This window comes from Nuphar pumila, chromosome 14, assembly GCF_984573655.1.
Source record: "Nuphar pumila chromosome 14, dmNupPumi1.hap1.1, whole genome shotgun sequence".
NCBI lineage: Eukaryota > Viridiplantae > Streptophyta > Magnoliopsida > Nymphaeales > Nymphaeaceae > Nuphar > Nuphar pumila.
The window spans coordinates 88,246,731-88,274,093 of record NC_143262.1 but is presented as its reverse complement, the minus strand read 5'-3'; the positions used below and the strand labels follow the sequence as shown (position 1 = coordinate 88,274,093).

General features: G+C 40.2%; 1 protein-coding gene across 1 annotated transcript in view; it reads left to right on the top strand.

Moving 5' to 3' along the window:
- Positions 1 to 6,474: 6,474 nt before the first annotated feature.
- Positions 6,475 to 27,363, top strand: part of LOC149817297 (MICOS complex subunit MIC10-like) — a 37,977-nt gene continuing 17,088 nt past the window's right edge. The window contains exon 1 of the mRNA XM_089988097.1: positions 6,475 to 6,665. Coding sequence (XP_089844223.1) covers positions 6,536 to 6,665 — 130 coding nt within the window. The 5' untranslated portion in view covers positions 6,475 to 6,535. The remainder of the gene's footprint in view (positions 6,666 to 27,363) is intronic.

Sequence of the window (27,363 nt, the reverse complement as noted above, 5' to 3'; positions counted from 1 at the left end):
GTGAGATATAGTGAATTAGAACAAGGTCTGCTCAATGCATTTGTTCATCTGCGTGGTTTTTAGTTTGTAGTGTATCGTTAACCTTTTTTGCGTGATTTCTGTAGTTTGTAGTGATTTTGAATACAAAGTGTCATTGACGCGGTCACGGGTAAGAATCGAGGAACCCCCATCTTCTCCACCCTTTGTTCCGTTGTTGGCCTATCGCGACACACCAACATTGTCGAAGATGGCGGTCTGTGAGATTGCAGAAGCCCCCACGTTCCCCATTAACATCTCTTCTATGCTTGTCATATCGGGAAGCTTCATTCTCAAAAAGGCGGGTTGCGAAGGCGGTTTCGCCTCATTCATTTTCTCAAGAAAAGAGAGGGTATGCTGACAAAAACAGTAATCAGACTGACATTAAGAAGCCAAAGATTGAACCCGCTGATAAACCTTTCCCTATATCATAAATTAATGACCCTGAAGTTCCCGTTTCTAAGAAAGCTAGTAAGAATTTTTACTTCTCTTTGGCTTGATAACTTATAAATCGATATACGATGATTCAAAATAATATCTTTCAAATCGATATACGACAATTCAACATAATATATTACAAATCGATATTAACAACCAAAACAATATCTCACAAATTGACACTATAAAACACATAATATCTTACAAATCGATATACGACAATTCAACATAATATATTATAAATTGATATTAACAAACAAAATAATATGTCACAAATCGACACTAGAAAATACATAACATCTTACAAATCGATATACAGCAATTCAGCATAATATATTACAAATCAATATTAACAAATAGAACAATATCTCATAAATCGATACTAGAAAACACATAATATCTTACAAATTGATATATAAATTCAGCATAATATATTACAAATCGATATTAACAAACAAAACAATATCTCACAAAAATTGATATAATATCCTATAAATTTATAGTAGACATCGTGTTAGGAAGCAATATCTGCAAATCGATGATAAAATATCATAAAAATCGAGAGAGAAATTCCTATTAATAGCTTAGAAATCGATATTAAGAATCAAAATATAAATCGATATTAAAAATTGTTTTGTAATATATTATGCAATATTATATCAATTTATAAGACGCATCAATTTGCAAGATATTTGTATTATGATTTTGAAACATGTGTCTACGAAATTGACATTGTTGCGATTTGCGTGCTTGAGGTGATGATTTGCGTATTCAACACACGTGTGCCAGGTGCATAATTTTGGTTTATGGATCAATGTGAATTTTGTACACAGTCTTACAAAATTTGTATACACAATCTACAAAATCAGTTACAAATGTCTGTACACAAAAAAATTGTCATGTTCGAAAAATTGAATATTGAACAAAAAATTGTTATCTCTCTCTCAGCAGTAGAACATAACCCTTTTCACGTTATACTTGAGAACATGTAGACATTTAAAACAACTTCCTCTTACTTCTGAGGGCCTCGCATCCTTCGTTGCTTTCTAGATAATCTTGCAATCTGGGGTTTTGTATCTTTTGTAATTAGAAAATCCATTAATTTTTTGCATAGTTCTATGCAGAATCCAGGTATATCATCCTGAAAAAAACCCAAAAGTCAGACCAATATAGAAATGTAGTCAACAATAGTATAGGATAATAAAACATGTTTAAGTGTACAACATACAACAGTAAATTCTGGTGCTCGTCGCTAGTATATTGCTTCAATATACTTCATTACAAAGATGCCACAATCGACATCATTATTTTGTAAAGGAGCATCATCTGCGACGTGAAGCCTCCACAGGCCAATGTTGACACCCAACATGTCTCTAAAAAATCCAATATGTGGTTTATGCAAAAGTAAGTAAATTTTGAGTCACAGTAGAAGATACGATAATCTTATAGATAAAAAATTACCAAATGCATAATGTCACGGTCTACACCAATGTTATAGTCCAAAGAGTTGTATAACCTTATTTTTTATTTTCATACATCCAATACGTATAAGACCCAATGCTTTTCTGATTGCCATAATGTAGGAATCAATATCTGAAAATCGATGTTAAGAATCAACATATAAATCAATACTAAGAATCAAAACAATATCTTAAATCGATATTAGGAATCAACATAGAAATCGATATTAAGAATCAGAACAATATCTTAAATTGATATGAAAATTTCTATTGATAGCTTAAAATAGATATTAAGAATCAACATAGAAATCAATATTAAGAATTAAAATAATATCTTAATCAGTAAAGGAACTGTAGCATTATATTCAATAAACGAACTGTAAACGACATAAAAAAGATGAAGCAGGTTGAAGGAATCTAAGGTACCATTTTTTATGAACGTTCGACTGAATCGTTGTGCCCTTGTTCGACATCGATACAGTTTTTGCGACGACGGTGGTTAACTGAAACACCGATTTTTCTGTTTGTTGCTCACGAAGCAAGAAAATGAAACGTCGCTTGTTCCTTGCTCTTAAAGTAAACGTCTTGTGCTCCTTGCGGAACACACTACTAAAGTTAAGTGACATTTCATTTTACGTCATTTCATGTCCCGCCCATTTTCAAAAATCATGCCCAAAGAATATAATAAATAAATAAATTATATTTTGCATTAATTAAAAGACGTTTCATTTATTAGTATCATCGAAATGATGTTAGTACTTGTAAATGAATGACACATCGCATAACATCAGTAGTGTGTCAGATGACGTTTTCCTAAACTCTAGACCCTAAACCCTAAACTAATGTTATGTGACATTCCTTGTACTTAAAGAAAACACAACAAATAATAAATCCTAAACCAGTAATCGCTTAATGATTGAGCAAACCTAAGTACAAATCGTGGTAACTTCATAATCGCTATACTTAGTAATCACTATTACAAGAATCGCTATATATAATAAACTCAAAACTAGTAATCACTACACGATTTAGCAAACATAAGTACAAATCATGATAACTTCATAATCGTTATACCTATTAATCGCTATACTAAGTAATCGCTATTGCAGAAAATACTATAAATAATAAACCCTAAACCAGTAATCGCTATACGATTTAGCAAACATAAGTACAAATCATGGTAAATGCATAATCGCTATACTGAGTAATCGTTATACTAAGTAATTGCTATCACGAGAAACACTATAAATAATAAACCTTAAACCAGTAATCACTATACGATTTAGTAAACGTAAGTACAAATCATGGTAACTTCATAATCGCTATACTAAGTAATCGCTATTATAGGAATCACTATACATAATAAACTCAAAACTAGTAATCACTATACAATTTAGCAAACATAAGTACAAATCATAGTAACTTCATAATCACTATCACAAGAATCACAATACATAATAAACCCTAAGCCAAATGATTGCTATACGATTTAGCAAACGTAAGTACAAATCATGAAAGAATTATATAATTACAAACCTAAGTTTATGTAGTCTTGTTGATTTTTCAGTGGCACTTCTGTGTTACACTTATTAAGGAAATAATTATATAATTACAACAAAGAATGATAGAATTACAACATAGAATTATTGGGATACATAAATCACATATATTTATTCATTGCCACTTGACGACTAAGATGAACATACAAATTGTCTCTTTCTTTGCCTTGGTGGTCTCTTTATTCGGTGGCCTCTTTGTTCCCTTGATCTTATTAAACCCACTAGTAATCATCTCAACCAGTGACCCAATTTGTCTCTCTAAATTCTGCAAGTCCTTTCGTCACTCCTTATTCTTCCTCTCCAGCATCGCTAACCTTTTGTCGAACGATACATTCTCCTTTAGGAGCTGTGTTTGCTCCTTATCGTGTACTGCAATAGAGAGAATCACAGGAAGTGTCAAAGGGACACGATGGATGTTACGTCTATGTTGGAAGATGACATGCTCAGGGATAAAAGTCTCCTTACTTTCAGGTGCTTCTCCTCAATCTGTCGATTTTGACACATGGGTTGCCAATATTGTTTGAAATAATTAAGGTCATATTGTCGTTCTTTATAATCATATGGTATGATATGAACACCCACTATGTTCCAGCTATCTAATTGTTTCTTGAAGCGTTCATGCCAATTCACGTTCTTGGCCCCACCACTGTTCATCTTCCTTCTCAATAGTACAGGCACTTTTGGTACCGACTGTCTCAAGCAAGCTTGTAGGAGTACTCGACTACCATTTGTGTGTTCAAATTGTTACTCATTTAGTGATTTCTACGAAAATCACTTCAAAACTTTGTACCTGTAATTAAATAGTTCTCATGTGAATCGCTATCGTCAACAAGTATAAATCGCTATTTCATCAAACATATAAATCGTTCCTGCTTTAAACATACAAATCACTACTTTAAACATACAAATCGATGGAGAAATCACACCCTTCATAAGTATATATCGTTGTAACATTTGGCTTCAACAGTAAACGTTATTCTATATCCCGCTCGTTGTCAAAAATCGATATGCCTTGTGAGACCTAGATTTCAATTGACGATTTATGTGATTTACGTAATAACGTATATGTCGGCCACAACAATTTGCCTTTGTAAATAAATATTGGAATAGTATAACACAAATCGCAGTTGTAGTAACATACTATCGATTTGCGAGATATTATTTTGTTTGTTAATATCGATTTGCAAGCTATTATGTTGAATTTTTGTATTAATTTGTAATATATTATGCGATATGTATATTGATTTGTAACATATTATGTGTTTGCTAGTGTCGATTTGTAAGATATTTGTATTATGATATTGAAATGTGTGCGTGTGACATTTACATTGTTGCGCGATTGTGGTGGTGATTTGCGTATTCAAATCACTATTCATTCAACGATTAAAATTGAAATCGCTTTACAACGTCGTAACTGTCATTAAATCGTTATCACGTGAATCACTATCGTCAATACACATATACGACAAGTCATTTCTTTAATTGGCACGATAATAACAACTCGATGCATAGTATAGTGCGATGAAACTGACGATCCTGACATATAACATGAAGAATGATGTGTATGTAGATTTAATTTTGCATGGTCGGTAGGAAGAAATCCTTTTGCCTCATAAGTACGTGTAGTTTTTATTTTCGTCCTTCTTCTTCCTTTGCTTTTCCTTTTCTTCGTCATCCTTCTTCTTCTTCATCTTTAGTTCTTCCTCATCTTTCTTTATTTGCTTTTCATCTTCAATATCTGATGGATCAGGCTTCGCATAATAAATATCCAACAATTTGTTCTTGTCTTTTTCATTCTCAATGTTCATTATATTTTGATACTTTACATAACCCTCATATATATCAGATTGGTGGATGATTTCTCTAAGAGTCATCCGCTCAAACGATGAAGGCTTTCTTATCTTACGAATTGTAGTCATTGCTAACCTACACAACACATAATTTAACTACAAATCGTTGTAAAAATCAAACCCTTCATAAGTACATATCTTTGTAAAATATAAATCGCTATTGTATTAAATGTATAAATTGTAGTTGCTTTAAATGTATAAACCATGAATCATAAATCGGCTAAATCACTACTGCTTGAAACGTATAAATCGTTACTGCATCGAACAAATCGCTACTGTATCAAATGTATAAATCATTGCTAAATTCAAACTTACAAATCGTTGTAGAAATTTGCCCTCATAAGTCCATATTATTGTAATGTTTGGCTTTCATAAGAACAAATCATACTAACTATTTTTTGACGCTCAGAAGGTGAATAAGTATAAATTGATTTGTTTCAGTATAAAAATATGTGTTATTTAGCATGAATAATATAACCGTTTGTAAGATTTGACATTCAGATTTACATAACAAAAATCGATTTGTTTACATAACGAAATCATACACAAAATTCACCGAAAGGACACAAGTTTTGCTAATCCAACAATGGAGGAGAAACACCTAGAAGGTAGATGCAACCGATGGTGGCAACGGTGCTCCGACTACGCTCCGCCGATAGCAGACGATAGCAAAGGGGTGCTCCGGTGACAGCAGATGACAACAAGGAATGCTCTCGCGACAACAGACGATGTCAAAGGCTGCGTTGTCAAAAGGAGCTCCTGTTACAACAGAATGTATATCGTCAAAGGGTGAGCGGGAACGTTTAAGGCGACATATTACGAGAAGCTCCTGTTAAAACAAAATTATTTAGTTCTTAGGGTGAAAACAATGATGATTTTAACTCTTCCTCTTTTCAGATAAGAGAACACTTTTGTCTTTTACTTAAAACATCATTTTATGACGCTAATGACGAAAAAGGGTTTTAAGTCTTTGCAAACAGATCGGACTCTCGTGCTAAGGGATGCGGACACACAAGGGAAACAAGCCCCACTTGCTTACATATATGGCCCTCGTTACCCGAGAACACGCACCATTCCTGGGGGAACATTTATAGGTTTAGCCATTCTAGAAAAGTACTTGGAGTTATTGTAGGAAACTGGATATTGTAATTTCCAGAATATAAAACGAAGATGCTGCAGTAACACTAAACCCCCTAAGGACGAGAGAGAGAGCATGGGCGAAAACAAGCAATTGCCTCCCCAGTACGATCTAGGGGCGAAATGGGACGCCTGTTTGGACGTAGCGATTCGTCGAGTCTCCTACTCTTCCTTGGCCGGTGCATTTGGTGGATTCCTCCTCTTCCGTGAGTGCTTCCTTTGCGGTTCCTAGCATTTTGTGGAGAATTCGGAAATGGGTTTATCTTATCTCTTGAAAATATCAAGATGGTTCTCTTATTTGACAAGAATCCGGAAATGGGTTTCTCTTATTTCTTGAAAAATATCAAGATGGTTCCTTTATTTGTCAAGAATCCGGAAATGGGTTTCTCTTATTTCCTGAAAATGTTAAGATGGATCCCTTGTTTGTTGAGCATCCGGATGTAGTTTTTCTTATTTCTTGAAAACATGAAGGTGGTTCCCTTGTTTGTTGAAAATCCGGAAGTGGGGTTCTCTTATTTCTTGAAAATATGAAGGTGGTTCCCTTATTTCCTGAGAATTGTCGCGTGGGACTTTATCTTTTCCTCTTGTTTTCTCTTTTCTCCTTGTAAACTTTTGAGACATTTTTGTTATTGTTGTGTTGTTTGTGGACCACCCAGTAAAATAATGTTGCTATGTTTTCTATTTTTTCTTCATGATTCTCGTGTTCGGGATCTTTGTTGAATTTGTTATATCCGTTATAAATTGGTTGTTGTTGGTGGGTGATTTTAATGAATATACTGTGTGAGATCAACTTCTATATTTTGGATGATGGTTCTGTCTTCTGTGTCAGTTTCTCTAGGACTGACTATGTGGTAGTAGTTAGTACTCAACTGTGGATTAAATGTATTGAGAGATTCAATATCTAATTCTACTTCGTGCTTTGAAGATGCTATAGAAGTATAATTCATCGATTCTTGACGTGCAATCAGGAGTGATGGTCTGATATTTTGATGTGGCTTTATATGGCTATATCGTCACTTTGGCGATCCTTTTTCTTCTTAGTTCACTCTTGCAGGCAGTAAAATGTTCTCCTTTTTTTTCCATGAAATGACGGGGAAACCATCCTCGGGATCAGAGACCTAGTTGTTCTGGCTAATCCTGCCATACTTACGATTGCTTTCCCAACAGTGTAAACCCATGGTGCACCCCGGGAATGGAAACCTGACCACGCGTCTAGTGGCCAAGCCCCCAACCACTGCACCAAACCGCTTGGGGCTAGTTAGATGTTCTCCTTAAACATATTAATTTCACAGAGTGGCTATGATGAAGACGACTAGGTATGCTGGATCTTTGATTTTTTTTTTCATTACGTCCCTCCTGGACGTTAATCTGTTTTACTTAAACGCTTCTAAGTTCATAGGTTGGTATCACCAATGGCTACAACACACGGCCATAAAAGACAGACTCTTCTATTTGATGAAAAAAGAAGAAGAAATTCATAAGGGAATTAAGGAACCCCATGAAGTTCCACTTTTCTTGTTTCATAAGTAGCCCCTGTATGACTGGGATGTGTGGGTAGGATGTTTGACTCGTGAGGTTTTTCTGCTCTCATTTTGGTAGCTGTCTGCTGATAACATGAGGTTAACGAGGAAAGAAGGAAGCAAGAATGTTGGTTCTACTCCAGTTTATTTAAAATTGCCATCTTCTATTATCAACACATAACCACATGTCTTTCTTACTTTTGGATAGTGTAGACACCAAAATTTTACGAAGACACTCTTCAAGATAAGTGTGCAGGTACAAGAATTGAGTCCCCTATTACTGGACGTCAGAATAGGACCGTCGTCCATTATTGGACGGCAAAACCAGGAATGTCGTCCGCTCTGGATGGTAGAACAAGGAATGCCGTCGGTTAGGAGACGACATAATCAGTCCATCGTCCGTTGTACCGAACATGTGTGGATAAGCCCGAGCTTATCCCTATCCGATTCCAACTGCCTAGTATGTTTCTCAGGGCAAGACTCTTCTTTTGACAAGTTTTTGTACGGGAAAAACTTTTTCGGATGAGTGTGCTGAAATCTATAAATAGGGACTCACCCCTCTACCCTTGGGCATCTAGAAATCTGATACCTACGTGTTGGCTCTGCAAGAATATGCTTACTTCAATTCTACTGGTACGATGTCCAGAAGCCATTGAAGAATACACATACCTACTCAAAGGTGCTAACAGATAAAAGAACGAACTTGAACGATATTACTGACCCCCTGAGTCCGAAAAAGGTATTTTCTTAGACCTCTAATCTATTTATTTCAATCTTATTTAATCTTTGGATTATATACTTATACATGTTTATATCTTTTGATTTGCATATTGGAATCCACGGCGTTGCAATTCGAGCTACGAAAAACCTGCTTTGTATTTACCTTCCCTTCAGACGAAGGATGATTGGAGTTTGCAATGACGTCCCTACAATTTTAAAAGATGATTTCAACGAATCTAGGTAAGTCCCATCCTCCTACGGGAAAATCTTGAACAAATTGTTTTTTAGGTTTCTTGTCTCTATCTGACGACAATCCTTGTTTTGTCGTCCACCCAACTTTGGCCGTCCGCTAACAACGTCATTCGCTGATAATTGTTCGTAGACCTGCATATTTGCAAAGTCTCAGTTTGGTCGTCCACTGACTGTCGTCCACTGACCTTTATTCATTCGGATTTTGCCATCCGACATCTGTCGAAAAATTCTACCAGACAACGGCGTTCGGTTACGTTTGACTGTTCTGCAGAGCCCAGCGTCTGCAAGTTTGGCTGTTAGCTGGCTGACAACGTTGTCCGCTGACAGACAAGGTCGTCTGCAGGTTCTTGCATCTGCAGGCTCTGTCGTCTGTTGACTAACAGGGCCATCCGTAGGCCCTCGCGTCTACTGGTTCTACCATCCATTGGCAGACAATGTTGTCCGCAGACCCTCACGTTTGCAGTTTTTTCCCTCCACTGACAGGTAGTGTTGTTCGCAGACCCTCGCGTCTGCAGGTTTTATCATCTATTGACCTACAATGCCGTCCGCAGACCCTCTCGTCTGCAGGTTCTACCGTCCATTGACAGGTAGTCTCGTCCGTAGACCCTCGCGTCTGTAGGTTCTGCTGTCCACTGACAGGCAACACCGTCTGCAAACCCTCATGTCTACTGCCTTCTTGTGCTTCTTTTTGGTTCGTTTAATTTGTTTTATTTCACGTATAGGTTGCTTTTGTATTATATTCATGCATCAACATTATGTTTAGGTTTTTCTCACAATTTTAGAGACCTTTGCTGGAGATTTGCATGCTCACATAGCAAATAGAAAAACATAACCTCCAACAAGTTGAGGCTTTGTGTGGGACACTGTTTGATTTCATTGTGTGCTCCTCATTTTTATCTTCTTCTCTCCTAGGAAAACAACTCCTCTATTTATTACGAATTTTGAAAAACTCTTTCTATCATTTGGATCATTAGATCCCCTCACTAGTACTTTTCAGTTGTTAGTGGGGCTATATTAGTGGCGGTACCATTGGAGCCGGATTTTCCACACTGGTACCTTTCAGTTGTTAGCTGGGGTATATCGGTGTGGACTTGGAAGGGAGTCCTAAAACCTTAGAACCTGAAGAGACCTCACAGATTAGTGGATAAAACTTTCTAAGGTACCCAATTGTTTTGAAAATCTCTCGATTATTTGTTTGGGCCTGTTTAAATCAATTGCTTAGGGTATAATGTATACCTGATGTAAAGCCCATAAATCCAAAATCCAATTCAAGTATGGGATGTCACCCCATATGATGCAAAACATCAAATTCGACGAGGATCTTGAAGAAAGGACCTATATGGACATCCCTGATGAGTTTATAGATGACCGAAAAAGGGGAAATGCCCTGATGTTTCTGAGTCCAGCTCACGATAGTACCCTCATCGATCTCGTAAAGTCTCTCACACGGGTTACGAGATGGGTAGTTCTGGCACATACTCGTCTACCAAAAAATGAGTCCCTAAGACTTCACATTTCAAAGCTTGGTATGAAGAATGGCACCCCCATCAGTCTCATAAAGTCCCTCACCCGAGTTACGAGATAGATAACTCTATCATAGGTGAGTCTACCAGGAGACAAACCCCTAGAACTTCGCATTTTAAAGCCCGGTCCTCGGTCCAAGAAGATGTGCTAGCATAGGCTAGAAGGAATATGGAAAAGATAGAGGATAAAAAAAGAGAAATCCAAGAACTGTTGGGATGAGAACAAGCAAGAGCTAAAAGAAGAGCCCGAAGAGCCCACGATTCAGAATGTAAGAAGGTATGGTCCGATAGAGAGAGGAGAACCAGGCATACTCTATAGCCACAAGAAGAGTAGAGTCAGTGGAGAGTCCCAAGTGTCCGATCTGGAGAGGAGAGTCCACACATCACAGCTGACCCGGCCAACCCGGACCATGTCATCAGAAGCAGATAGAAAGATCAAATCACTAGAAGACATGGTCTAGAGCTTAACGTCGAGAATAAGAAACATGGACACAGACCGAAGGGAATACACCATAGAGTCAGTGGAGAGTCCCAAGTGTCCGATCTGGAGAGGAGAGTCCACACATCACAGCTGACCCGGACCATGTCATTAGAAGCAGATAAAAAGATCAAATCACTAGAAGACATGGTCTAGAGCTTAACGTCGAGAATAAGACACATGGACACAGACCGAAGGGAATACACCATAGACGACTTCTTGCCTGAGGGATGTGACAGTGACGATGATACACCCCCCAAGTTCTTAAAATTCAGTGGAAAATGGGACCCAAAGACTCACTTGTCCCTGTTCATGTGAAATATGGTCAAATAACAAAATAACGATAAGAGGCTAATTAATTGGTTCCTTATAAGCCTGAAGGGAGAGACATTAGAATGGTTTGCCACTTTGAACCTCTAAAACATCAAGGATTTCAAGCATATCATAAATCTGTTCATTGAGCGATTCAGGTTTAATATTGAAGTTCTTCTTACTATAAGTCAGTTGTACAACTTGAAGTGGAAGAAAGAGGAAGGTGCCCATGAATTCATCAACCGGTGGCGGTCTATGGCCAGTAGGATGAAGAAGACGATTTCAGACTCCCATGCCCTGGTCTTCTTGATGAACAACTTCTCTCAACCTCTACGAAGCCTCGTCAGCATGACTCAAGTTGAAACATATGCCGAACTCATCAAGAAGGCTACAACCTTCGAGGTATGCATCAAGAGAGGAGTGTACGATGGGTTCTTGAAGGACAACAAAGAACACAACATCTACACAAAGTTGGACCCATCTAAGAGCCAGGTTAACGTTGTAAGAACCTTAGGACATAATTCTAGAAAAAACAATGATAAGGGACAGAAGATAGCCAATCATAATGACTCCCCAAAGAGGAAAAACGAAAATGGATATGGGGGCAATCCTAAGTGGACCAGAGATCGAACGTTTGCCAAGTTCGAGCAGCCTCAGTCACATGTCCTGGATTTGCTATTACAGGACGACCTACTTAGGCTATCTAAAGTGTCTAACCTACCGCAAATGAAGGGAAATGATCCGGTTAAGTACTACTGATATCACAGAGCTGTGGGACACGACATCAAAGAGTGTTTTATCCTGAGACATATTATCCAAGACCATATAGACAATGGGGAACTGCTTCTAAACGAAGAACAACCAGAGCCAACCAACAACGATCACACCACAAAAAAGGCGGTTCGGGCTTGTGATGCGAGTGAAAACTGGTTCTTGGGGAACAGTATGGAACAAGGGTCCTCCGTCAACACAATGATTTATATTCTACGAGCCCTCGTTTATAGTAGCTATTTCTGTTTTATGGCTCTGTTACTAAGGAAGGATGTGGGTACAAGGAAGAGAAATTCCATGGGAGAATCAGAAATCCAGTCTGACAAACGTGATGTATCTGAACCCACCTAACAACAATCACACCAAGGTTTTTTCCCTAACGTCCATCACGGAAAAGGATGACCTCCTTGTATAGTCTCCATTGTCCAAAGACTCCAAACCCGAGGGACAAACTGACATGGCAACCGTTCGGTCAAAAGAAGAAATGACCCCGTCAGCAAGCTTAATTGTAAGTGGGGCATCATCCAATTTGGTCCAAGTGTCAGCCAAAAACCTTTCTAAAAGGACCATGGTCATAAGAGAATCTCTTTCAGCCACACTTAGAATGAGAACCCAAGGTCTCGACCACAAAAGGGGTCAACCAACGTCGGCTCGATAGGGAGGCCCGTCACAAGATATGACACAAGATTGATATTTTCATTGCCTCAACTCAGCATGGGTTCACAAAGGACAAGCAACAATTAGAGTCCCTCTTCCTCTCTATCTGAAAAGGGCCACCATGCTCAGAAAAGGACAACCACATGTAAAGGCCAAACTACTATAGTTTGGAGAAGAAAAGATCTTCGACATGGGTCATCATCCCACGCCCCCAGGTAAGCCTCCAAAACCTAGATCTTGTAAAATAGTCATTTAAAAAACAAAAAAAATAAAAAAAATAAAAATCCAAAAAAAAATATTTTTTTTAAATTCAAAAAAATTGAAATATTCAAAAAAATTATAAGAAAATTCAAAAATATTTTTTATGGTCCAAGCTATCCCCTTTGTTACAGGAGCATGATATTCCTATTGACAAAGCCAAAGAAGCTTTTGTCAGGTTTTCAAACCATTCTCAATGATGCCTTTCTGTCCAAAATAATGTGGGGGCATGTCAAAGGAATCTGAACCTACCTAAAACCCAAGGAAAGAGCATTGTAAAGTCATTTCAAAGTTTAAATTTCCTAGACAAGAAGGAACCTCTATCAACCAAGCATGCAAATCCAAAACCAGCTCGACCTCGTTCGACGAGACCCAAGTGGTCTTGAAAGCCTGGTTTACCTCTAGACACTAGCCCGACCTTGTTCGGTGAGACTACACAATGATCTCCATATCCCAGTTATCCTTGAACTGGTATGACCTTATTCGACAAAACCCACAACAGTCTTGGCCGTCCAGTTCACCTTGACTCCCATAGTCATAGGAACAAGATAAAATTTTATCATGATGCTATGCATATCATTGAAAGATCGTTAAAGGACAAGGATCTTGTCCCAAAAACAGATCTCGCTCCCTATGCAAAATGATCCTGTCCTCGAGTAGGTCTCTGCACTTGAGAATCTACCAAATAATACATCTAATTCTTAAGAGAAAATAAGACAACGATACAGTAAGGCCAAGGGACTTTAATCCAATAATTTTAGTTCATGAGTCTAAAGATGAATTATAGGGTGCGTGAATGTAGATTCAATGAAAACCCACCTAGGCGACCAACTCTCCACGAAAAGAGGTTGGTGTTAATATATATATATATATATAATTTGTCTAGTTTGCCCTATAGGGGCATTTTCATCTTTTCACATAGTTGTTTTCTAGAAACAACTATTTTTCTAGTTTAGTTTTTATATTTATTTCAATGTACTTTTTTTTCTTTTTTCTTTCCTTTTTCTTAATATCATTGGGGCCCCACTCATGGAGTCGTTGGGGCCCCAACGGTCATAAATATAACCGTTGAGAGCTCCCAACGACTTTATGAGGGAGCTCCCAATGGTCTCCCCTCTCCTCATTTGTTGTGTATAAATATGGGATGTTCTCCATTGTTCTAATGTAGCTTTCCAAGCCTTCTTTAATAAGATTTTTATTCTTTACTTGTTGGCATTGCCTTTTAAGCCTTTTTGTATTGTCCCATTGTGGACTTTTACTTGTATGCACATTGTGCTTTTGTATTTGTCTATTATTGGATTTAGTTGATGCTTTTTCATCTTTGACTTGTAATTCCGCATACTTCATTACATGGTATTAGAGCTTAGTTGTGTTCTTTGTCTCTTGGAAAGTGACCATTGAAAGATCGTGATTCGTGAATCAAAGCTTTTGCCACAATTTCAATGGAGGATATCTTCTGTACTCTGTCCTTTTTCTCTAAGTCACAATGGAGAATGAGCAAAAGATTGATCTCTCCTTCAAGTTGAATGATACCAACTACATGGGCATCCGTCATGGAGAATAATCTCAAAGGCAAAAAGCTTTGGGGCTACGTGATGGGCTCTATTATGAAACCACAACTCAAACTCACCAAAATGGAAGGAGGACAAGAAAATGCTCTAGAAGGAAATGCTCATGCAAAAGCTATTGAGGATCACCAATCCAAGATAGAAGATTGAGAAAGTAAACATGTCAAAATCCTCGCATGGTTTATGAACAATGTTGAGCTAAGATATGTGCCAACATAGCCAAATTTTGCAAGGCAAACAAGGCATGTTTTTTTATGAAAGGTATGTATATACAAAAAGATCTTGCAAGACAATTTTTTCTCTAAGAAAAAATACGTACCATTAAACAAGGGGACATGAGTGTCCGTTATTACTTTAGCACTTTTAGTTCTTTATGGGATGAACTATCTCTTCTTGAACCCAAGTGGGTTGCTAGTGAAGATGTTGAATTAAGAAGAGAGCAAATGGAAAAAGAACACTTTTTTCAATTTTTACATGGTCTTAGGCCCGAATATGAACAAGTTAGGTCTTCCCTCCTTCATAGATCTTAGCTTCTTCCTCTAGAGGATGTCGTTGCCGAAATATGCCAAGAAGAAACTCGCCTTGGTACGATAAAAGGAAGAGATGAAGTGTTAGTTGTATCCAAGCCCAACAATCATTTGAAAACTTACAAGCCTCCACACTTTGAGAGGCAAAATAGCTATAATGGAGGCTGCAAGAAGGCCATTTGCCATTATTGCCATGAACCAATTTATATACGGCTTAATTGTCCAAGTTATATGAAAACCCAAAGAACAAAGTTGCTTTAGTTGAAGAAGCTACACCAAGGAAGGAAGAACCAATTAAAGAAAAAGATTCATTTTTACTTGCTCAATTATCAGAGGCACTTCAAATACTACTCAAATCTCCATCCACATCGGGTGCCGCAATAGCCTCATCTTTTCCTCCATATTGTCTTCGTGGATCCTTGATTCGGGGGCTTCTTTTCATATGACACCTTTTAAGTGGTTTATCCGCTACACTAATTCGAAAACCTTCTATGTTTCAACTGCCGATGGAATATCTTTACAAATTAGAAGTGTTGGAACTTTAAATTCCTCTAAAAACTTTTTTTGTACCAAAAGTAAGGGTTGTTCCATAACTAAGTTTGAATCTTCTTTCCGTTTCACAAATTTTCGATCATGGATGTGGAATCTTCTTTTCATCTAAAGGTTACTCCGTGCAAGATTTTCGGTTCGGGAAGCTGATTAGGCAAGGCCACATGAAGGGAGATCTCTACTAGATGAACTATCTAAACCTTCATCTAAACTCTTTTTGTAATTATGTTCAAGATAAAGATGTTAAAACTTGACATAAACGACTTGGGCATCCAGCTTCTCTAAGATGTATCTTTTTCCCTTTGGGAAAAAATTTTGCAACGAAAAAAATTTAGTTTGCAAAGATTGTATCTTTGGAAAAATAAAATCCACTCCCTTTCCAAATAGAACCTTTGTCTCTAAGAGACCTTTTGAATTAGTGCATTCATATGTTTGGGGACCTTCTCTCGTCGTATCGAAGGGAGGATATTCATATTATGTTACCTTTATTGATGATTTCACTAGGTATGTATGAATATACTTTCTTAATTTTAAATCCAATGCCTTCTCCTTTAAAAAATTTCATATGATTGTCAAAAATCAATTTTCAAGCAATATCTCTATTCTTAGATCTGATTCGGGTGGTGAATACTTATCAAATGAGTTTCAAAATTATTTAGAACTAAACGAAATTTGTCACCAAAAACCATGTCCTATAACTCCCTAGCAAAATAGATTAGCCGAAAGAAAACATAGACACATTTTAGAAACCAATAGGACACTACTTATTTCTAAAGACATTCCAAAAAGTTTTTGAGCCGAGGCCGCTCTAACATCAACTTATTTGATAAATAGAATGGTCTCATCGTCCTTGCAAAACATATCCCTTTATGAAAAATTATTTGAAAGAACACCCGAAAGAATATTAACTCCCTTAGGCACCAATTTGTGATTTTTCAACGGTCCAAACTAGTCCTCAAGTGGGGGACACCTACTTGCGTAACACCCTAAAGCGGTCCTTCAAAGCGTCTTTCTGGGCACTCGTCCACACAAGAGGCAACACGACCCACCACTGCAACTCTCATCCAGAGCCAACAAAACGTTCCCGCAGGAACTAAACTGACGAGCCACAAACAACTTTTTTCGCACACACAATCCACAAAGGAACTACTAACTCAAGAGACCAAAACAATAAGCATTTTACTCAACATAAGCACTCCGCTAACCCACAATCTTGGGACAGAATATAAAAGTTTAGTTGAGTCTCCCATACCCAAAGGTACAAATCCATCCTGTTGAATCCAACGTGCATTCTCTGTATGCACAAGGCAAAAGTTACACTCCACTTGCGAGCCTAATGCACAATTGGTAGGAATCTCTGGCTTATCTGCGTTTCCTTAGCCAACAGAACAACAACCTTACACTTATGCTTACCATGGTCAAGATGTCCCATACCATCCTGCCAACATCTTGCTTTTGTGCTCGGTCAAGAATACTTCAGCTGTGCAAAATTTGCGTAACCAAAATAAACCATCATTGTCCTCTTCAGTGTCGTACACAATGAACAACAAAGTCTCTGTGAATTTTGCTACTTTGATACCAATTTGTCACATGCTTACTTTTTCAATAAGCCAGTATGGCACAACGATCCTTCCTTACCGCCGCAAGCCTTCTTATCGCTCTGTCACAGGCATAGAATGCTTCGCAAACCCGCGACACGTCAAGTTGCCCAAGCTGGCCAGCTTAACAACTAACAACCGCGTAACAACACATTTCCATGTGCTGAATCATTTTCATTGGCCCTGCACACTTGATGTAGCGAGGATCAGAGTTCTGATGCTACTTAACTTATTTATTGAAATGAACGAATTACAATGAAGAATAATAATGAAGAAAATAGGGAATGAAAGTAATGGCTGCAGAAGAACAAATGCTGACAGCAAAACAGAAAACAGAAACAACCAAGTAAAAGAGCAAATCTACAAAACTTCTCTGTTGCACACAACCCTAGAATACAATATTTAAGGTGTGCAACTGGATCAGGGTATCGGGTCCGGCCGTGGACCCGAGATGACTTCTCTTTACTGATGGATCTGGGACGCACGGGCCTGTGCTTGTCTGGAGTAGGTACGCAAGGGTACCTAAGCCCTGCATCTTGGTACGGTGATCTGGGTCGGATCCACTGCTTGGGTCCGATCCTCGGTCCCATCGTGTAGGTCCGGTCCCCTGCCTGGGTCAGGCTGTATGGATCTAGGTCGATCTTGCTCTGTATCATTCTCCCGTGGTTGGGAAGAAGTCGACTCTGACGACTTGTTGTCTCCACGTTAAGCATATAAATCAGACACATTGAAGATAAGCGAAATGTGCCAATCTTCAGGCAGTTCAAGGAGGTAGGCATTTGGACCCAATCACTGGAGGATCTTGAAAGGGCCATATTTCCTAAGACTCAATTTACCATAAGTACCCATTGGGAAACGCTCGGGACGCAGGTAATCCCATATGAACTAACCAACTTGAAACTGGACATCTCGACGACCCTGATCTACGAAAGCTTTGTAAGCTTCGTAACTCTCAACAAGTTTGGCTCGGACCTGTCTATGTATATCATGCATATACTCAACGACATCAAACGCGTCCGGGGCGGGGTCTGGAAGACTAGACATAGGTGCGAGATCTACTACATGAGTTGGTGATCGCCCATAAACCACTTGAAAAGAAGACTTGCCCGTGGATCGGTTGATGGAACTATTGTAGGCGAACTCGGCTTGCGGTAAGACTAGGTCCCAAGTTTTGACATTCTCCCCAACTAGACTCTTGAGTAGGTTCCCTAAGGTGCGGTTCACGACTTCGGTTTGACCATCGGTCTGCGGGTGATATACACTGCTGAACTGGAGCTTGGTTTTCAATAAGGCCCATAATGATTTCCAAAAATGACTCATGAAGCGAGTGTTACTATCTGAGGTGATCATGTGAGGCAATCCATGAAAGCGGGCCATATCCTTGAAGTAGTACGGGGCTACTAACGAGGCGTCAGTGGTTCGCTTACACGAGACAAATATAACCATTTTGAAAAATCGGTCAACCATAACTAAGATGGAATCAAAACGATGCGGGGTTCTGGGAAGACCTACAATAAAATCCATGGAAATGTGTTCCCAAGGCCTCTCAGGGATGGGTAACGGAGTGTACAAATTACTATTCTGACGTCGACCCTTGGACACTTGACATACTTGACAACTCTGGACAAACTTGACAATATCTTGGGCCAAAAATAGCGTTCATCTAACAGAGCGAACGTCTTATCATGTCCAAAATACCCAGCTAGTCCCCCTTCATGTAACTCAGAAATCAATTGTAGCTTGAGAGAGAATGTTGACACACATAACTTATTACCTCGAAAGAGGTAACCGTTATATATAACGAACCGTGGGTTTGCTGTGCTGGTAGAGGAGAGACACCCTTCCCAAACCTGCTGAAAATCAGGGTCCGTTGGGTACAACTCCTTACATTGCTCAAACCCAATGACCTGCACCGACATAGTCATTAAAAGACTATTGTTCCTGCTAAATGCGTCGGCTACCTTGTTCAGAGTACCTGATTGATGGCGAATCGTAAAAGTGTACTCTTGCAAGAAACTGACCCACTTGACATGTCTAGCACTCAACTTCTTTTGGCTATTTAAATACTTCAATGCCTCATGATCCGTATATTAGACAAACTCCTTATAAATGAGATAATGCCTCCAATAACGAAGGGCTTGCACAGCGGCATAGAACTCGACATCATAAGTGGAGTACTAGCACCTCGCATGAGTCAGCTTTTCACTAAAGAAAACAATGGGCTTGCGGTTATGACTCAAGACGGCACCAATTCCCACCTTAGAGGCATTGCACTCAACCTCAAAGACTGCGCTAAAATCAGGAAGGGCTAGGATGGGGGCACTAGTCATTTTCTCTTTAATGAGCGTGAAAGCTTTGCCCGCGGCCAAAGTCCAAAGGAAATTAGTACCCTTTAGGCATTCCGTGATAGGGGCCATGAGAGTGCTAAAGTTCCTCACAAAACGACGATAGAAAGTGGCTAGTCCGTGGAAACTACGAATCTCTCCTATAGTCCTTAGGGTAGGCCATTCTACAATCGCATGGACTTTGGCAGGATCCGCCTTAACTCCATCAGACGACACAATAAAACCCAAAAAAACCACACTTACGTCATAAACTCATTTTTTGGCATTGACATACAGCTTCTCCTTCCTTAAAATCTTTAGGACTTGACGCAAATGATTCAAATGGTCAGACAACGAAGAACTATAGACCAAGATATCATTAAAATATACTACGATGAACTTCCCTATACACGGACGCAACACTTGGGTCATCATGTTCATGAAAGTACTCGGGGTATTTGATAACCCAAACGGCATGCCTAACCACTCATACAACCCATCACGTGTCTTGAATGCCGTTTTCCATTCATCCCCCTCTCGGATACGGATTTGGTAGTACACACTTTTTAAATCGATTTTAGAGAAAATAGAGGCACCAGCCAACATATCAAACATGTCATCTAATCAGGGAATGGGGAAACGGTACTTGACAGTGATGCGATTGATCGCTCTACTGTCGACACACATGCACATGGATCCATCTTTCTTAGGAGTGAGAAGGGCGGGCACTGTGCAAGGACTCACACTTTCACGAATGAAACCCTTTTGCAGTAACTCTTGAACCTGTCTCAACAGCTCGGCATGTTCAGATGGATTCATGCGATACGCTGGGAGGTTAGGTAGACTTGACCCTGGGACCAAATCGATGGCATGTTGCACCACCCTCATCGAAGGTAGGCCATCGGGAAGGTCGTCTGGCATAATATCATGAAACTCCTCGACAAGCGGCACGATGTCCGTGGGAACGAGCAACGACGTACTCATAAACAGTTTGGCCACCAGGGCATAACAATAACCATCCTCCCTATAATGGCTCAAGAAAGTTCAGTATGATGGGCCCGCGAGTTAGAGAACTCGCTCAGGCTTATCCACAGTGGGAAAACCGATCTCCTTGATAGGGAGAAGGATTATTTTATGACCCTTAAAAATAAATGAGTACGTGTTCCTACGGCCATCATGAATGGTTTTGCGATCAAACTGCCAAGGACGTCTTAAAAGAATATGACACACACTCATAGGGGCTACATCACACCACACCTCATCGTGGTAATGCTCCCCCATAGAGAACCGAACTAGACTTCACTGGGTAATGGGGACCTCATTCCCTCTTTTGAACCACGTCATCTTGTATGGTTGGGATAATTTTTCCGTTTTCAGATTCAGGGTGGACACGACACTCTTGGAAACCATGTTCTCACAAGCCCCAGTGTCAATGATGACATCGCACACATGCCCCTCACAGTTGCATTAGGTTCTAAAAATGTTCCGCAACCATTTTGCAGGGGTCGACTCTCGGGGTGCGGTCAAAACATGACAGATGGACAACAAATTCTCGACGTTACCATCGAACTCTACGACTTTCTTCTCATTCTCTCCCTCAACCGAGGACTCACCCTCAATCTCACTATCAGATGCTGACTCAACAATACCCTCAATGAAATGGGCATTTTTGTTCATAGTGGGGCACTTGGATGCTATGTGTCCTAATTCCTGACACCTAAAACAATGGATGGTAGGCTCACTAGGCTTGGCCTTGGATCTGGTATGGTATGCTGGTCCGGACTGGTCATACTTGCTAGGGTCGACTCTTGGGGTAGACTTTGAGTCTTCCTTCCTAGGGGAGCTCGCACCCCTGGTTTGGAAACTCGACTTGGGTTGACTGGGCTGATCACTTAGGGTGGCCCGATATTCCTGCCTCCTTTTCAATTTTTCCTCCACATTCATGACATAACTGCTGGCCTGATCCAATGACTCGACTGTGACACAACTGAAGTCATCAGAAATAGCAGGACAAAGACCAGAAATATACCTCGTGACCTGCTTGCGGGCGGTCTCCTCGATCTGTACTTGCAAGGATAGACGATGAAACTCAACAGTGTATTCCGCCACGGTACGGGTGCCTTGACGCAGGGTCAGGTATTCCTTGTGGGCTCTTTCGGCGTGGTTTGAAGGCACGAACTTGGACTGCATCAATCTCTACATCCCCTCCCATGTCTGCACGCGCTCCTATCCTTGCCGTTCCCTTAACCGAGTGGACGCTAGAGAGACACGACGATGTTCAACTACAATATGGTAGTTGAAGAAAAACTGCACAACATAGGACTAGTCGAAGAACTGCTCTGCGTCAAATCGTCCTGCGAACTCTGGAAGGTCCAACTTCACTCCGTAGGTAGAGGGGTGCTCTGGCATTCTCTGCTGGCGAGGGTCCACTATTCCTGCAGGGTACTCGTTCCAGAAGGCGTCATCATCCATCAGGGCATCCCCATCTTCATCACGGTACTGCTCGCTTGGGGGTTGATGCTGACGCACGCCAGTGACACGTGGTCAGTGCTCAGGTTGCACCGGTCCCTACTGAATATGCATAGCCGCTGTCTGAAACTGCCTCGGTCTGACCCGTCCTTGGTTGGGAGCCATCTGCTGCCGACGTTGAGGCGCCAGTATAATAGGTGGTACTGTGTCTGGGTTGGTGGGAATGAGATAATATGGATTTGGGTTGGAAGTTGGGTTATGGTGAAAGTAGTGGGTTGGATATGGGATAGGGTCCTGGATCGGGGACGGGATAATGGGTTGGGTCATGTTTGGGGTTTGGTATGGGTTTTGGGTCTGGTTTGTGTAGTACTGGGATGATTCACCCGATTGGATCTAGATCGGGTCAAAACCTAAGCTATTCGTCGGACCCAAAATGGGGTGGGTAGGATCATGGATCGAGTTGTGGTGTGAGATGGTCTGGTTAGAACTCGATCCTTGATCCATAACTGGATGGGTCTGGTTTTGACCCGGCTCAAATTCAAACTGGAGCTTTGTCCGGGTCCGATATAGGTTTGGGTCGGCAGGGGATCTGAATTGGGATTCAAAAGTAATAGGTTGGATCTGGTTCGGGGCGACCCGCGAACCGGACCCAATTGGGTAGGTTGGGTGATGGGGTTCGAGGCCCGGACCCGCTCCCTGGGACCTAAAGGATGGTCCTCGAGATCCGGGTCTGGACCCTGATAGTACCGGCTCCTGGCCGGACCCTGTCGGGTTCGGTTCGACCCACAAGGGTCCACACCCCCCAGCTCACTAGTGGGCTGCGACCGACCCACCATGCACGCGCGGCGGGAGGGTTGTTAGGTCAGCCCTGACCCGGGCTGACGCAGTCGCACCGGTAAACCTGGCCTGGCGTCACGCTCGGGCCTGGCCTGCAGTCCGTTGGCCGTGGCTCGAGGCCAGGCCTGCGCACCCAGGCCGGTGTTGGGAGGTCCTTCAATGGCCCCCTGGTTCGGCTGAAGGGCTCTAACCACCCGAGTGGCAGTCGCTCCAGGGTTCAGAAGCGATGCCACCTGCTGGAGCGCCACGCGGCAGGCCTGCTTCAGTGCCATTCGGTTGCACAACAAGTTGACGGGGGTTCAGGTGGACTTGTTCGAGCGCCATCGCAGTTGTGGGGTCTGCAGTCTCGCCGCCCAATCCAACACTCGTTTTCAGCATGGTTGTTGCATGCATCTCCATCGGTGACTCAAGAACGATGATCCGTTCTTCGATCCCATCCAAACGCTTTGACATGCCGACTACGTCCTTGCTTACGCGTAGCAAATTTTCTTGGATCTTTGTCATCATGTCGATCATTCGCATCATTAGATCTTTGTTGACGATACTCGATTCCTCACGCTCCTTCCCGTTCGTAGGATCGTCCCTCGCTTCTTGCGCCATGTCGTCGACCACGGAGGAGGGGCTGTGCTCTAATACCACTTTGATGCAGCGAGGATCGGAGTTCTGATGCTACTTAACTTATTTATTGAAAGGAACGAATTACAATGAAGAATATGCAGAAGAACAAATGCTGGCAGCAAAACAAAAAACAGAAATAACCAAGTAAAAGAGCAAATCTTCAAAACTTCTCTGCTGCACGCAACCCTAGAATAGGGTATTTAAGGTGTGCAACTGGATCCGGGTCTCGGGTCCGGCCCTGGACCCGAGATGACTTCTCTTTGCTGCTGGATCTGGGATGCACGTGCCTGTGCTCATCTGGAGTAGGTACGTAGGGGTACCTCATCCCTGCGTCTTAGTACCATGATTTGGGTCGGATCTACTGCTTGGGTCCGATCCTTGGTCCCATCATGTAGGTTTGGTCCCCTGCCTGGGTCAGGCTGTATGGATCTGGGTCGATCCTGCTCTGCATCAACGCTACCCCGTGCGCGGCTGCTTAGCGGAAGTTGATCAAGCGCATTTTCAAATGCGAATTTCATCTAGTCCATGCCGCTTAGTGCATAGCTCTCTCATACCAGCTATCACTTTAAAAAAGGGCACAAACTTGCCTTTGCCTTGCGTGACATGGAGTGTATTGCAACTCTATACGCACGCTACAACAAAACCTCGCCACTGAAGGAAGAACCTTGCGACCCCCCGTCCTAAGACCAGTTGATGATTAAACACCATAGCGAAGAGCACCACCCACTCATTCGTCGGCGCCTAGGCATTCACTCGCCTAGCCCCGAGTCACCATACTCGGTTGGAACCACCTAATGTGATCCTTGAGAGAATTAGCCCTAACCCATACGCACCCCCGTGCGTTCAATCGATACGCATGGGAAACTCTTGCAAGCCGAGAGGTCCTTAACCAAATTTCCAAAGGCAACATCCTCTCATCCGCTGACACTTCTTAATCAAACAAGACTCTATGTTTGAGCTGCCACACAACGGTGTACTAACGCCAATATCATTGCTTATCGCGTGTGGCGTTATCACCGCGCGCCACTGATCAAGTCAATACCGGGTGCTCCTACACTCAATGCATTTTTCACTCAGTAGAGCTCCGCATTGCACATGCCTCATTCCGAAGGCTCGGTCTGGGACATTCTCCCCCACCCAAATTATTGTCATCCTCGACGATGTCGGTGTAAGTAAGAACACTGTCTTAATTGATATGTCAGTTTCTCTTTGTACTAGTCTACTTCTTTTCTTTACCCTACTCAACTTGTTCTGGTTTCCATATCAATAAGATTGCAACCGGAAAGGCTTGTGGCGGTAAGGAAGGATCATCGCGCCGCATTGGCCTATTGAAGAAATAGGCCCGTGACAACCCTCACTCTTTGTATTAGTTTTGTGTGGATTACAATCAATAAGATTATTATTTTTCCTCTTGTTATTGAAACCCATTTAGTGGCTATTTGTGTATGAACCCTTCTTGTGGTTCTTCGGTATTTTTAGTGGAACTCTTTGAGTATCCATTGTTGGTGATTTAGTGAACATCCTTAAAGGAGCTCGTGTTCTTACATGGTATCAGAGCTTGGTGATCAAGCTGAAATTTCTGTTCGAAATATTGGGAAGCGTGCTACTCTAAATTTGAAAGTGTTGGAGCTCTCTTATATTTTCTATTCGAATGGATGACAATGATAATGTCACCTTAAAACCATTAAGCTCAACGACTCCAACTATGTAACATGAGCTTCAATTATAAAGCATCTTATATGGGGAAAAGGATTATGGGAATTAGTGGATGAGACCGATTCAGAACCTAAACTAATCCTTACCAAAGTAGAAGGTGAGAAAGAGATACCTCTTACTGTGGTTAAAAAAAAATAAAATAACCACTTATGAGAAAAAGTGGAAGGAATGGAGAATGGGACATGCCAAGATTATGTCTTGGCTCGTTAGTAACGTCGACATCAAAAAGTGTTCAAGTCTTGCAAAATTTGAACATGCAAACAATGTATGGGATTATCTTAAGAGAATGTACTCTCTTAAAGATATTGCACATGTGTGCAGCTTATAAGATAAGGTGCGAAATATGGTTCAAGGGAACAAAAGCATTAGAAAATACTATAGTAGTTTATCCGAATTATAGGAAGAGTTGACTCTTCTTCAACCAAAGTGGCATTGTCCGGAAGACTTAGAACTCTGTTAAAATCAAATAGATACTGAGCCTTTTTTCAATTTATTAATAGATTGAGATCAGAGTTTGAATCTACCAAATCCGCTCTTCATCGAGGGAAAGTCTCTTCGATACATGATATTATAGAAGAATTAAGTATGGAGAAAAATAGGCTTAAAAGAGAATCTCAAAATGTGATGAAGACTTGGTTCTAGCTATATCTAAATCGAAAAACTATGTTTGTACCTACAAACCCAATATTATGGAAGGACAAATGATAAGAAGCAAGGCAATGAGTATGAAAGAAAAAAAGTTATTTGCTACTATTGTCGTGAACCGGGATATGTAAAAACATATTATCCTAAATTGAAGAAACCCTATGAAAAAAGGTTGTCTCTATTGGACCTCCACAAGAATCAAGTAAACCATCCATTGAAAACATGTCCTTAACACAATTAGTGGAGGCGCTTCAACCTCAACTCAAATGAGCATCTTCATCCACTGGAGTCACGGTCTCTTTCTTCGACGTCTTCGATCCCGATAAATCTTTTTGGCTTCTTGACTCAGGTGTCTCATTTCATATGACACCAAATAGTGATATGTTATCCGAATGTCATAATTCAAGCGAGTCAAATATTTTCACTGTCGATGAAACATCTCTTAAGATAAAAGGAATAATTTTTTTTGAAAATATCTTTCAAAAATAAAAAAGATTTTGTATTCCACAAATTAGATATATTTCTAAACTTAAATTTTTTATTTGTTTCTCAATTATTTGACCATGGATGTAATGTTTCCTTCTCCTCTCGTGGTTGTCGAGTGCAGGATCGTCAGTTAGGAAAGCTGATTGGGGAAGGCCATGAAGAAGGAGGCTTATACTACATGGAATTTTCGGAAATACCCAAAAATACATTTTGTTATAATGTTCATAAAGTAGATTTTGATCTATGACATAAGAGACTTGGTCATCCTAGTGTATCCAAGATCCAGTTTTTCCAAAAATGATTTTTTTTTTTATAATTTTGAAAATTTTACATGTGAAAATTGTATTATTACCTTTTCAAGAAAGAACCTTTGTTTCTTCTCGACCACTTGAGTTAATACATTCGAATGTGTGGAGACATGCACCTGTTATATCAAAAGGTGGCCTTATGTATTATGTAATTTTTGTGGATGATTTTACGAGACACTTGGATTTATTTTCTTAAACATAAGTTTGAAGTTTTCTCACACTTCTAGATATTTCATAATCTAGTCAAAAATCAATTTAAGAATGATATTTTTATTTTTCGCACTGATTCATGGGGAAAGTTTTTATCAAAAGAATTTAAAGACTACTTAAATCTATACGGTATCACACATAAAAAATTATGTCCTTATACCCCTCAACAAAATGGTTTAGCTGAAAGGAAGCATAGGCATATTATAGAAACAACAAGGACTTTACTTATTACAAATCAAGTAAAGTTTTTTGGGCTGAAGCCACTCTAATTGTAGTTTATCTTATTAATAGAATGTCATATTCTTCCTTAAAAAACGTATTTCCTATTGAAAAACTTTTCAAACAAATTCCAGATTATTCTAGGTTAATTTTTTTTTTATGCAAGTGTTTTGTTTTTACTGAAAAAAATGACAAACTCTCCTCTCGTGACATTCCTTGTGTTTTTCTAGGATATGCAAATTATCATAAAGGTTACAAATGTTTTGAATTTAAAACTAAAAGGTTATGTGTCAAGGAATGTATCTTTTTTGGAAAAGTAAAGTTTTTTTGAAACTGAGA